This window comes from Emys orbicularis, chromosome 4, assembly GCF_028017835.1.
Source record: "Emys orbicularis isolate rEmyOrb1 chromosome 4, rEmyOrb1.hap1, whole genome shotgun sequence".
Classification (NCBI taxonomy): Eukaryota; Metazoa; Chordata; order Testudines; family Emydidae; genus Emys; species Emys orbicularis.
The window spans coordinates 69,424,037-69,438,411 of NC_088686.1; the positions used below are offsets into that span (position 1 = coordinate 69,424,037).

At 40.2% G+C, this 14,375-nt stretch overlaps 1 protein-coding gene across 1 annotated transcript in view; it reads left to right on the plus strand.

Annotated features, from left to right (window-relative positions):
* LOC135877596 (cytochrome c oxidase assembly protein COX16 homolog, mitochondrial) overlaps nt 1-14,375 on the plus strand; it is a 78,649-nt gene that overhangs the window by 51,099 nt on the left and 13,175 nt on the right. Inside the window, 1 exon segment of the mRNA XM_065403092.1 lies at nt 13-75. Within this exon segment, the coding sequence (XP_065259164.1) occupies nt 13-75 (63 nt within the window).

A 14,375-nucleotide genomic window follows, 5' to 3' on the forward strand; every position in this document is an offset into this window, starting at 1 on the left:
TTTGCCTTACAGATGGATCCAGCTTTGGAAGAAAGAATCAGAAAGAATAAGTTATCATTGGAATCTGAATATGAGGTACTCTAGGCTTCTTGCTCAGGGCTTGTAGCCTTGTCTTGCCTACCCTAGCTGTTGGTCAGGTGTGCCTGCCCATAATTAAAATTAAACCAACTCTTTGCCTTTAATTCACTACTGTCCAGTAAAACTAGGTTTTTTTGGTAAAAGATTTTGAACATGCAATGCTTCTTTCTAAACACAGCCCTGCTTTGATCTCCAGTTGCCAAGTACAGCACTACAAATGAAGCTAACAGTTTCTGTGGCTAGCCTAGTCTATAAAAGTAAAGCTTACGCTGGACTTGGATAGAATATGTGCATGTCAGCATTTATGCTACATATGATGTGATGAGATCCTTGTGAGAAATTGCAGCACCATGTGACCGCCTAGCTGACACTACCCACTAATCTATCTGCCTCCATAACTACTACTTATATTCCAAACGTGTGCAGTTTTCACACAGCTGCCATTCCCCTTTTGTCCATCAAAATATATATATATCACAGAGAAATATTTCCTCCTTTCCCCCAAATGTATTTCTTCCCACAATTACACTGCTCTAAGATGGAGGCCTGAGCTAGCAACAGGTTTAATGTCCAGTATCTCATAAGTCTTCAAGGCTGGAAATGGGTTTGTTATCCCTGAGGAAAGCTGTTATCCCTTTCCACAGATAAAAGGTGTTTGTTTCAGGCTCAGTCCCTTCCAAGATATTAGACTTTAAAATTATGACACTGATATATAGAAAAGGTTTTGTAGGTAATTGTAGAGTTTTATAAAATTCAGTGGAACAAATTATCTGCTCGTTGTTTCTGCACTTGGTTTGTTTTGTTATTGAGTGGGGGGAGAGGGATAAAAGGGCACAAATAATTTGGGGTACAGTTTTTTGCCTACATTTATTTGCAGGTGAAATTCCTGACACATGGGTGTCAAGTACTTGATTTCACCCTACTTAAATATTCAAATGATAGAAACTAGGGATGTAAAAGGTTAACCGGTAAGCATTAGGCTTACCAGGTAACCAACCTTAACCGTTAACCCTGGCGGCCCCGCGCAGGCGCCAGGCACCCACGCCCCGGCTGCAGCTGGCCAGAGGGACCTCAGCCCTGGCTGTGCTGGGCTGGCCGGCGGGACCTCAGCCACGCCACGCCAGTGGGACCCCAGCCCCGGTCGCACCAGGACGGCCGGTGGGACCCGGTCGCACCAGGACGGCCGGTGGGACCCGGTCGCACCAGGACGGCCGGTGGGACCCGGTCGCACCAGGACGGCCGGTGGGACCCGGTCGCACCAGGACGGCTGTCCGGAGCGGGCCCAGTCCTCGCTATGCCAGAGCTACCTCGGTTAACGGTTAATTAAACGATATAATTTTAATCATTTAACCAGTTAACTTTTTTAACCGATATTTACATCCTTAATAGTAGCTGGACTTGCTAATAAAACCGTTCTATCACACTATCCCATCCATCATGAATCTATATCAGAATAATATGTTTTTTTTTTTTGCTTTTCTAATACAAGCACACAGATTTTTCCTTCTCTAGTATGGTAAAGTTATTAAATTAAGATGATTGGAAACAAATTTGGGGCATTGCACTTTTTACAAATAACTTTGTTTTGTACTGTTTAGGGGGCAGAAAGCTTCATACTCTGAGTATGAATGGAAAATCCCAGCCTGAAATTCATAATTTACAATCCACTAATGACAGTTCCGTTTGCCTTTTGGGAGCCTTTAGTCTTGTGCGCTCCCTTATATGCATTCTAACTCTGGTGTGATTTATTAATGTGAAAGAACCACAGTGCAATGAAAAGAACAGTCCCTGTCCTTTTAACATGATACATAACTCTAAGCTCAGAATGGAACTGTACGTGTGTTTGGATAAGCCGCACTTTCTCCCAACCACAATTAAGTACATGGTTGAAGGACAATATTTAAACGGCCATAATTGCACTGACTCTTGTAGGGGACGTCAGTGTTAATAAAATGAAGATGGCATAACACAATCTTAAACGCATGTTCAGATCATTCTTGTGAGGCTCATTCCTGTTAGCAGAAGTGACTGAAACATTCTTAATTTTTGTTTTTTAATCTAAACTGCAGATGAGCCCCACGCCACAGAGTTCAGATCTAGATCCAAACTTTACCAAACAACACAGCATTCAGATCTTGCATTCCAGTGTGGTTGATTATAGAGAGAGGACCAATATATGTTGTTTGGATTGCATCAGGATTTGAAATTCCTCATAATTAAGGTGGATTCAGATCAGTTCGGGGCCCATCTCTAATGTCAAAATACAAATATATAAAAGTATATAAATTATAAAAACTTTACTATGGGCCCAAACCTGCTAAGTGCTGAGCATCCTAAATTCTCACTATAGTGCAAGTTAAAGGAGCTCAGTGCCCCAGCAGAGTTGTATATCACCTCACAGGATTAGGCTGTATCAGAGTGTTTGACTATTTAATCCATTGTTTCCTCTCCATTCCTACTGAAAAGATTACTGGACAAGTCCTTTGTCATCTCTCTCCTTGAGTACAGTAAACTTTCTCCTCTGTGGACCCTATATTCTACCTTTTCCCTACACTATTCCCTAGGCTACCCAAAATATGGCTGCTTAAGAACATCTTGGAATTTTATATATAGAACTACTTGGAGGGTTATAATAGTGCCTCTTATTAAGGACAGTAATAGTAAAATGCCAAGGGCCCTAAAAAGGTTGCATAATTATTATGTAATACTCAAAGGAGAAGGGCATTATTTTACAATTTTGCTATACTAACAGCATTAATGTACACAGCTGCTGTTGAAGACAACTGTCCTTCTTGAAATTTGACTGTCTGATGTATAAAAACCTTCTGTTGACTACTTCTTCTTCTTCTTCTTATCGGAATATATGTGTTGAATGCTTTTGGTATGCTGAGATTACTGCTTAAAGCTTACCTACCACCTTTTGAGTCCTGGCTCACAGGGCAAAGATATTTCCAATGTACTATAACATTATATCCTGACTCAATATGAATTTTGTGAGTTAAGATATCATCAAGTCATGATTTAAAGTGACAAGTTCCATGTAAAGACATTTTTTTCACTATAACTTAATAGTTGTGCGAAGTTCAGTTTATCCCACATAAGAGCATAGTTGGTATTGATGTTATTTCAAGGACTGCAGTAGAGGCAACCATTTGTGTGTATAATCTATACTGAAGTGTTAATCTCTCGGGTCTATCATTGGTTCCATCCATCTTGTGCTTTGGGACGTGCCAAAGGCGCAAACTGCCTTTACACACAGGCAGTTTTGCCTTGTGTTCTCACACAGCCAGCTAGTCCTTGCTGCTCCCATTTGCCTAATAAATCATTGCCCTTTCCATAGCTGAAATTAGTACTAATGTGAATGTTCCATGCTTGAGTCTTGTTAAACAAACTGTAAAAAATGCGAAGTACACCTCTACCCCGATATAACGCTGTCCTCGGGAGCCAAAAAATCTTACTGCGTTATAGGTGAAACTGCGTTATATCGAACTTGCGTTGATCTGCCGGAGTGTGCAGCCCCGCCCCCCCGGAGCGCTGCTTTAGCGCGTTATATCCGAATTCATGTTCTATCGGGTCGTGTTATATCGAGGTAGAGGTGTAGTATATAACTTGTGCTAAGACAGAGGTCTAGAGTATTTTTTTTAAGTGCTAAAGTGGCACTTAAAAAATTAAAGCAAGGAGGGGAATTATTTTCCCAATTGGCACATTGTTCCCTATCAAATAATTTATTTTGAACACCCCAAAAAAAAATTCTTTCTAATCATAATTTTTTTTTTCTACAGTATCTTTCATCCTCCAGGATCTAAAGTGGTTTGCAAATGTAAAGGGTCACAGTCAACTTTTAATCACAATTCTGTTTGAAATTGTTTATTTACTAAATTATATTTTACCCTGAGGATTACTATACCTGAAAGAGATTAGAGTATTTTTTTCTTTTTTTCTTTTTTTTCTTTTCAGATTTTGTACTTTGTGGGCAATCACTTTCAATGTCCCTACATTGAGACCTGGATCCAGCATAGCACTTAACTTAAAGCCTGTGCTGAACTTAACTTACAGGAGTACTCCCATTGAAGTCAAAGCCTAAAATTAAGCACATACATAAATTTGAAGGATTGGGGCCTTACTTAGTTTCCCCTATTATTTGTCTGAGTCTTTCCAACAGCAGAAGAGAAGAGAAAAATATTTTTAAATTGGAAAATATGATTGTAAAACCCCCAAAAAATGGCAGGAAGAGGGACTCAGGAGCATGTGAAGAACCTGAAACTACTTTTAGCATCCTCTCTCTGTGTCTTTTCTTTAACTGACTAGATTTCAAGTTGTCAGTTTTCCTTTTAACTAACTGACTGCAAATACATAGTTGCAGTAAGAATTTTTCAAGACAAAACATAATTACCTGGGTTGGAATTTAGCAAAGGTATCCAGGATAACAAACCAGGTACTTAAAGGGCTCTTCAGTCTAGCAGAGAAAGGCATATCAAGAACCAGTAGCTGGAAGCTGAAGCCAGACCAAATTCAAATTAGAAACTAGGCATAAATTTTTAACAGTGAGAGTGATCAACCACAGGAACAAACATCCAAAGGGAATGGTAGATTCTCCATCTCTTGATGTCCTCGAATCAAGACTGGATGCACTTCTGGAAGGCATGCTTTAGTCAAACAAATTACTGGGCTCACTACAGAGATAACTGGGTGAAACTTAATAGCCTGTGATATACAGAAAGTCAGATGAGGTGATTAATGGTACTTTCTGGCCTTAAACTCTATGATATATGAAACCAGATACTGATCCACTTCCACCTTGCATAGTTTATTAGATTAGATAAGAAGTCTGCGTGAGGAAATATGACTGAACTCCACCACATGCAATGGGTTCACATCCCCTGTCCAATGGCCCACCCAAATCATGCCCCATACTTTGCACAATAGAACTACATCAGTTCTGCTGCATGGAGTGACCCAGGCATCCATGGAAGAGGGGGCAACATTTGTCCCTGGGTGAGGAATGTGTAACTGTTTACTTATCATGTGAGATTACTGGCAAATATTGCAAAATTATTAAATGGCATCTCAGTCTTCAAACAGCAGAGCAAGAGGTTTGGGGATGTGGTTTGGGAAGGCTGCTTCCTACACAAGATGCCTTGTGAGTGAAAGGAAATAATATATGTATTATCTCTGCTAAGCTGGTTAGTGCCATTTACATCTTATTAATTGAATTTGGGCCCGGCCCCTGCACCTGTCGGGATCCCGGACCGCCCCCACCCCCGAACGCGCACACACACGCCCAAATTTTAGTCATGGCGGGTATTTTTAGTAAAAGTCATGGACAGGTAACAGGCCTGTCAATTTTTGTTTACGGCCTGCAACCTGTCCATGACTTTTACTAAAAATACCCATGACTAAAACATAGCCTTAATTATTAGTCTTTCACATGCCAAGACTAGCAATAGGTATGACAGCAAGTGGATTTTAGTTAGGGCAGTTTTTGTGTTTAAGTACTGTATTTGTTGAGTGAATGTACAATATATACATAAGTTATCTTGTTCTCTCTTCTTCCTCTTTCAAAAATCTCATAAACCTGTGGTTCAAGATGTGGGTCACGGGGAAAGGTCAAAGTATTACAGGAAGGTGAAGCTGGGCAGCAATTATGGCACAAGCTCCTAAAATAAATTCTGGCAATAGAGCTTTAGTACAAGGAGGAAGGTTCTTACTCTCCCAACAAGACTTTTCTCTCTGTTGAAAATGTTGGCTTATCCAAGCCTTTGTTTCCGTTAGGCTAGGGTATGCCACCCAGAACTTCAACTAGTGGAGAGAGCACGCAGTGTATTAAGAGCAGGCCATGCCAGAAAGAACTTAATATTCTTGTACCACACATTCCTGCCAGAATGCTGGTTATTATCTATAAAGCCCTAATTAGCCTAGGGCACAGCTAGTCCAGGCACTGTCTCCCTTTCTGACCTGCCACCTAATCTGTGCTTGTCCTGAACATTTAAATTAACCATCTTATAAATGAGGTTAGAGGGGGCCAGGACTTCTCAGTAGCTGGCCCTCACCTCTTGAATTCACTATTGCTAGATATTCACGTAAGCCCCAGTCCGGCCACATTGATAACACAGTATAAGACACGTCTCTTTGTACTATACTTTCCATAAGTGCCAACTCTTTCTTCACTTGCTGAGTGGCAGCCTCCTTTTCATCTCTATCCTTAGTGCTTAGAGTGTCATTGGCTCCCCTTAGATAGAACTTTTTCTGGGAGGGTTGGTATTCATCTAAGCCATCTACAGTGTTACTGTGATCAGGATCATACAAATGCCTGAAATAAATAACCTCCTCTCTCCCCCTCTTCAAAATGGAGCTATCCATAATGGTTTGCAGTTCATCTGCTCTTCTTGGTGCTTTTATCTCTGTGCCACAGGCACTGATTGATTATTTCCACATTTCAATGCCAGCATTATGCATTATCTCAGCCATCAGAGAATACAGTGAAAAAATGTGCCCCCGTGGGGAATCACTAAGTCTTTGGTATAAAGTATCTTGCAGGAAAAATTTTAATGCAGTGGATGGGGATTTAGCCACACAGCTGAATCTCTAGGCATTCCCCTAATTGACTGCCCCTCAAGGAAGTGCACCAGGGCTGCTAGTTCCACATAGCCCAGGAGCTATCATTTGAGCAATGGTGTAAAGTGGTCTTTCACAGTTGTTTCCTTGTAGTTGTGTTACCATGTTCATTCTTTACTCTTTTTTGTGAACTCCTTAAGCATTACTTTGAAAATGTATTATTCTAGTGACTTTTGGCCATGTCCACATTCACGGTTTCATTGTTGCCCTGGATTTGAGGGTTGTGTATACCCCAGAATGTGATTAAGCTAATTGCAACCATATTATGTGTACTTAGCTACTATAAAATATTGAAATAGAACACTGCATAGTTAAGGGTTAATTTGGAGAGAGGCTTTTAAAAACAAGGTTAAAATGTAGCTGGCAGTTTTTGCTAATCAAAATTTTTTTAAAAAGTAAATAAAAGCCTTGAGTCTAAACACCTATAATATTAAAAGCTTATTAAAAGTTAGAAAAAATAATGATCCAGTTGGGTCATTCTGATCTATGTCTTTTGTAAAAGTTAGTTATAAAAATTTAGCTAATAAAGTGTACTTTGCAGCAGTCCTCTGAAGCCATTTTGAGAGACATATTTCCTGACACTTTTTCTCCATGGTGGGTGAGCAACTGGCCACTGCAAACCTGCTGTTAATTACTCAATACCGTTCATAAGAACATAAGAACGGCCATACTGGGTCAGACCAAAGGTCCATCTAGCCCAGTATCCTGTAATCCGACAGTAGCCAAGGCCAGGTGCCCCAGAGAGAATGAACAGAATAGGTAATCATCAAGTGATCTCATACCCTGTTGCCCATTCCCAGCTTCTGGCAAACAGAGGCTAGGGACACCATCCCTGCTCATCCTGGCTAATAGGCATTGATGGACCTATCCTCCATGAATTTATTTAGTTCTTTTTAGAACCCTGTTATAGTCTTGGCCTTCACAACATCCTCTGGCAAGGAGTTCCACAGGTTGACAGCGCGTTGTGTGAAGAAGTACTTCCTTTAGCTTGTTTTAAACCTGCTGCCTATTAATTTCATTGGGTGACCCCTAGTTCTTGTGTTATAAGAAGGAGTAAATAACACTTCATTATTTACTTTCTCCACACCAGTTATGATTTTATAGACCTCTGCCATATCCCCCCGAGTCATCTCTTTTCCAAGCCGAAAAGTCCCAGTCTTAATAACCTCTCTTCATATGGCAGCCATTCCATACCCCTAATAATTTTTGTTGCCCTTTTCTGAACCTTTTCCAATTTCAATATGTCTTTTTTGAGATGGGGAGACCACATCTGCATGCAGTATTCAAGATGTGGGCATACTGTGGATTTCTATAAAGGCAATATGATATTTTCTGTCTTATTATCTATCCCTTTCTTAATGATTCCCAACATTCTGTTCGCTTTTTTGACTGCCGCTGCACATTGAATGGTTGTTTTCAGAGAACTATCCACAATGACTCCAAGATCTTTCTCTTGAGTGGTAAGAGCTAATTTAGACCCCATCATTTTATATGTATAGTTGGGATTATGTTTTCCAGTGTGCATTACTTTGCATTTATCAGCATTGAATTTCACCTGCCATTTTGTTGCCCAGTCACCCAGTTTTGAGAGATCCTTTTGTAGCTCTTCACAGTCTGCCTGGGACTTAACTATCTTGAGTAGTTCTGTATCATCTGCAAATTTTGCCACCTCACTGTTTATCCCTTTTTCCAGATCATTTATGAATTTGTTAAATAGGACTGGACCCAGTACAGACCCTTGGGGGACACCACTCTCTCCATTCTGAAAACTGACCATTTATTCCTACCCTTTGTTTCCTATCTTTTAACCAGTTACCAGTCCACCAGAGGACTTTTCCTGTTATCCCATGACAGCTTACTTTGCTTAAGAGCCTTTGGTGAGGGACCATGTCAAAGGCTTTCTGAACATATAAGGACACTATATCCACCGGATCCCCCTTGTCCACATGCTTGTTGACCTCCTCAAAGAATTCTAGTAGATTGGTGAGGCATGATTTCCCTTTACAAAAACCATGTGGACTCTTCCCCAACAAATTATGTTCATCTGTGTGTCTGACAATTTTGTTCTTTACTATAGTTTCAGCCAGTTTGCCTGATACTGAAGTCAGGCTTACCGGCCTGTAATTGTCGGGATCACCTCTCGAGCCCTTTTTAAAAATTGGTGTCACATTAGCTATCCTCCAGTCATTTGGTACAGAAGCTGATTTAAATGATAGGTTACAGACTACAGTTAGTAGTTCTGCAATTTCACATTTGAATTCCTTCAGAACTCTTGGGTGAAAACCGTCTGGTCCTGGTGATTTATTACTGTTTAGTTTATCAATTTGTTCCAAAACCACCTCTGATGACACCTCAATCTGGGACAGTTCCTCAGATTTGTCACCTAAAAAGAATGGCTCAGGTTTGGGAATCTCCCTCACATCCTCAACCGTGAAGACCGATGCAAAGAATTCATTTAGTTTCTCCACAATGGCCTTATTGTCCTGGAGTGCTCCTTTAGCACCTCGATCGTCCAGTGGCCCCACTGGTTGTTTAGCAGGTTTCCTGCTTCTGATGTACTTAAAAACAATTTTTTTTTGCTATTGCTTTTTGAGTCTTTGGCTAGCTGTTCTTCAAATTCTTATTTGGCCTTCCTAATTACTATATATTTTTACACTTCATTTGCCAGAGTTTATGCTCCTTTCTATTTTCCTCACTAGGATTTAACTTCCACTTTTTAAAGGATGCCTTTTTGCCTCTCACTGCTTCTCTTACTTTGTTGTTTAGACACGGTGGCTCTTTTTTGGTTCTCTTACACTGTTTTTTAATTTGGGGTATACATTTAAGTGGAGCCTCTATTATGGTGTCTTTAAAAAGTTTCCATGCAGCTTGCAGGGATTTTTCTTTTGGTGCTGTACCTTTTAATTTCTGTTTAACTAACCTCCTCATTTTTGTGTAGTTCCCCTTTCTGAAATTAAATGCTACAATGTTCAGCCACTGGGGTGTTTTTCCCGCCACAAGGATGTTAAAGTTAATTATATTATGGTCACTCTTACCAAGCGGTCCAGCTATATGCACCTCTTAGACCTGATCCTGTGCTCCACTTAGGACTATATCAAGAATTGTCTATCGTCTTGTGGGTTCCAGGACTAGCTGCTCCAAGAAGCACTCATTTAAAATGTCAAGAAACTTTATCTCTGCATCCCGTCCTGAGGTGACATGTACCCAATCAATATGGGGATAGTTGAAATCCCCCATTATTGAGTTTTTTATTTTCATAGCCTCTCTAATCTCCCTGAGCATTTCACAGTCAGCATCCTGGTCATCTAGTTGGTAATATATTCCTACTGCTATATTCTTATTATTCGAGCATGGAATTACTATCCATAGAGATTCTATGGTACAGTTTAGTTCATTTAAGATTTTTACTTCATTTGATTCTACGCTTTCTTTCACAGATAGTGCCACTCCCCCATCAGCACGACCTGTTCTGTCCTTCTGATATATTTTGTATCCTGTATTACTGTGTCCCATTGGTTATCCTCGTTCCACCAAATTTCTGGGATGCTTATTATATCAATATCCTCATTTAATACGAGGCACTTTAGTTCACCCATCTTATTATTTAGACTTCTAGCATTGGTATATAAGCACTTTAAAAATATGTCACCTTTTAGCTGTCTCCCATTACATGATGTAATTGAATGAGACTTTTTTTCATTTGACTATTTCTCATCTGATCCTACCTGTATTTTATCATTTTCCATACTCTCCTCCTTACTAGGACACAGAGAGTCTCCATTAGTAGATCCTCCCCTAAGGGATGTCTCTGTCCGAACCACGTGCTCCTCCACAGTTGTTGGCTTTCCCCCAGCCCTTAGTTTAAAAACTGCTCTACAACCTTTTAAATTTTAAGTGCCAGCAATCTGGTTCCAGATGTTAGGTAAATATCTGGGATGTTCTAAACCTATTGCTTATGTCTGTGTGTGCTTAAATCTAATAAACTGCAGTTTTAGATAGAGCACACTTACTTTCATTAATCTTTTATCAGATGGAATTGCTGTGCTCCCATTGATTTATTCCTGACAGCGCCTGGAGTGAAATAGTTATGTTACCCCTGTTGGGGGTTCTAAAAACCCTAAGTAACAGTATCTGTGTTTGAAATGCTTTTAAAGAATGATTCCAGAAGAACACTGTTATAACATAGTCTGTAATCTGCACATCAAGGGGTGGTTATTAAACGTTTATATAATACTCTAAATGTACATGGCACCGTGCAGTATTAGGTGGGGGCCAAACAGTGAACCAGCCCCTGCTCTGAAAAACGTACTGTCTAAGAGCAAAAGGGAAACCAAATGTACAAGACAATAGTGGGGATTGGCCATTAGAGCTTGGATGCTTCATGAAGGAGATTGAAGAAGTTTTTAGCATATAGCAGTAGGGGGTTCATTCCAAGCATTAGGACAGCATGGAAGATGTTGTGGAGTTGGAAGGGGCTAAGATAACACATAGGTTGGAGAAGAGGAAAACTTAAATTGAAATCAGGAGTAGATGTAAGAGAAAATGAGGCAAGTGAGAGTTGTATACAAGGGCAGAGTTGAGGAGAAGCTTGAAGTTTGATGCAGAAGAGAATGGAAGCTAATGCAGGGATTCATGGATGGGGAAGGACAAGGTCAGAGTAGTGGGAAATAAAAACTAACTTGTTAAACTATTCTGTAGACATGCTCATGGAGTAGACTATAGCATACTTTCCACTAAAGAGATGACTTTAAAAAAATCCCTGTTCACACTGGGTGCTAACTACAATTAGAAGGGTTGTTTGAGTAAAGAGATAGGAAACCAGGTGGATGAGGTAATATCTTTTATTGGACCAACTTCTGTTGGAGAGAGAGACAGAAGTTGTTCCAACAAAACATACTACCTCACCCGTCTTGTCTCTCTAATATCCTGGGACCAACACAGCTACAACAGCACTGCATACAGTGCTGGGCAGTAGGAGGCAGGACACAAGAGGGCCCAAATTTTAAAACATATTTAAGTGTTTTAGGCTACTAAGTGCCTAAATCCCTTTAGAAAATGAGACTTTTGCTCCTAAATCAGTTAGGTGTTACAATACTGAGCACAGTAATGCTTAAATACCTTCAAAAATGTGGGCCGAGATCCATTATCACCTGTCACTGTCTTGCTTTGTGATCTTGGGGAAATCACTTAACTTCTGTCTGCCTCATATTATCCTTCTGTAACAAAACAAAAGCAATAGTAGTAGTAATAATCATTAATATGGGGAATAATAATGTTTACCCAGCAATGCAAGATACATTGAACCACACAATTAAACAGTGCATAACAACTGTTTTAGAGCATGATTGGATCTGATTTGTCCAGATTTGGCAGTGACCAAGAGTGTCATATTTACAATAATGTAAAAATGTTCCACAGTGAGATTAGAATGGTCCAGAGACTGTTTAGTTTCTGTCCTGAAGCCTGCCTGCACTAAGTGCCATCTTGCCAAACTTTTCCCAGTTCATATGCCATCACATTCTGGGATGAAATCTGGACCAGTGCGGGGCTGTGTCATGCCTGCCATGGAACCTTGGGTGCCTTGCAATGCTTTGCTGTTACAGCTCCCAACCTGGGCTGCTCCCACCAGCCTACCAGCAAGCAGGTCATACCCTGAGTGTGTGTGTGTGTGTGTGTGTGTGTGCTAGACAGCCCTGGTTCTGCAGTTCTCACCCCAGCAGCCCATCTACAGCCCCACTCTGGCTTCCACTAGCCTTGGTTACTACTTGCAGGGTGACCCTAGCACGCTCCCTGTCCTGAATTTTCCCAAAACCATGTGCTCTGCAGTGTCCAGCCCTGGACAGTTCAGAGAAATAATATGGTTCACTTGTTCCCCTAAAGACACAACACACATCATAGCTTATTGACTCAACTGGGGTTAATACATCCTTCCCTTTAAACACCGCAGTAAGTTGGTTTATAGTAAAATAAAACAAATTTATTAACAATAGGACATAGGTTAAGTGATGCTAAGTAAAAAGAATAAGGTTAGAAAGGGTTACAAGCAAATAAAAGTGAAAACACACATCTAAGAGTCTAAAAATTAATCTAGCAAGATACAGCCTTTGTTCAAGATGGTTTCCATCACCAGTCATGCTTCTTCCCAGCCATGGCTAACTTTCCTTCAGTCAGGACCTTCCAAAAAGGTACATGGCGCTGGCTTCCCTTGTCATCTTAGGTGAAAGATCTTTGCTTAAACAGGCTTCTCACCTCTATTCAGTTTCAGATACTTCAAACCCCCCCCCCTTGTTTGAAGGACCCATCTTTCTCAGCTTGCAAGAGCTCTGTTCCCTTGTGTCTGTCTAGCAATGGATACCAAAAATGATTTTTTGCCCTTGCTTATATCTCCCAAAGCTCAATGGCCAAGAGACAGGAAGCTCTTCTGTGTGCTCTGCTTGCTGTGTCCACTAAGAAGCTGACCTCATGCTATTCTCTTCCCCCTTCTGATTTCTATGCAAATGGGGCTTCTGTTGTTTTGATTCTATTATGCTTAATTTACACAGGAGACAGGTAAATGTCTGCCCCCACTCCTTGTCTGGGCGGGAACTTCCTTTGGCCACACACTTTAAAATATAATATCAAAAATTAGCTGGAGTATCCTGCTAATTCTCATGGAAGAATTTGAACAAACTCTATATATGGACTACCTATTTGGACTATAACCTGATGAAGTGATTCTGGCAGTAACTTTTTGCAACTCGGCAGCTCGCACCCTCTACAATGAAACTGACCTAAGAACTTTATTCATATCTGTATGTATAATGACCTTTTATCCAATACTCTTTCTCGTTTTTCTTTTTTTTTTATATACATCTTAGTTTAGTTAATAAGCATTGGCTGTAAGCATGTATTAGGACAAGATCTGAAATATTCATTGATGTGGTGGGTAATGTGTCTGATCCCTTGGGATTGGTAGAACTTTATATCTGATTAACAAGATTTTCAGTAATCCTCATCATATTTGATTTGGCTGTCTGGGTAGAAGCCCAGGAAGCTTTAAGGGAGCTGTGGTTTTGGCTTCTGGGTAACCAGTAAGGTATTGTAGAAGCTGTTTTGTTGCTGGCTTGGTGAATCTCATTATTGGAATAACCACCAGTTTGGGGGATCGTCTGTCCTGTTCTTTGCACTTAACCCTGATTGAGCAATCTCACTGGCCCCTCCAAGGCACCAACGGTCACAGTCTGTTTACTGCTTGTATGTAAATTGAGGTAAATGCAAATTCCTTTGTTTAGGATAGACCTGATTAACAATTCACCCTGACATACCTGGTTCATACACACTTTAGTTATAATTCCAGCATATATTCATGACTCTTAATATGCATTGCGTACATATATATCACAAGAATATTAATGATCAGTAATTTATTAGTTTTCAAATGATACCTCACAAGGCATATTTTTTTACAAAGATTATTACAATAGTTTGTAGGGTATGAATACAAGGGTGCTTAGTGTCACACATATCCATGCGTCATAGCAATTCCCTGTGATATAATCAGTGGAATCACAATGTGACAGATGTTAGTATTAAAATGCACATTTAATTCCTTCCCTATTCTTGTATGGGGAAAGGAGAAATTGTCTTCCCAAATGGATATGACACATGTGGAGGAGTAGATGGAAAAAGATGAGGCAACAGTT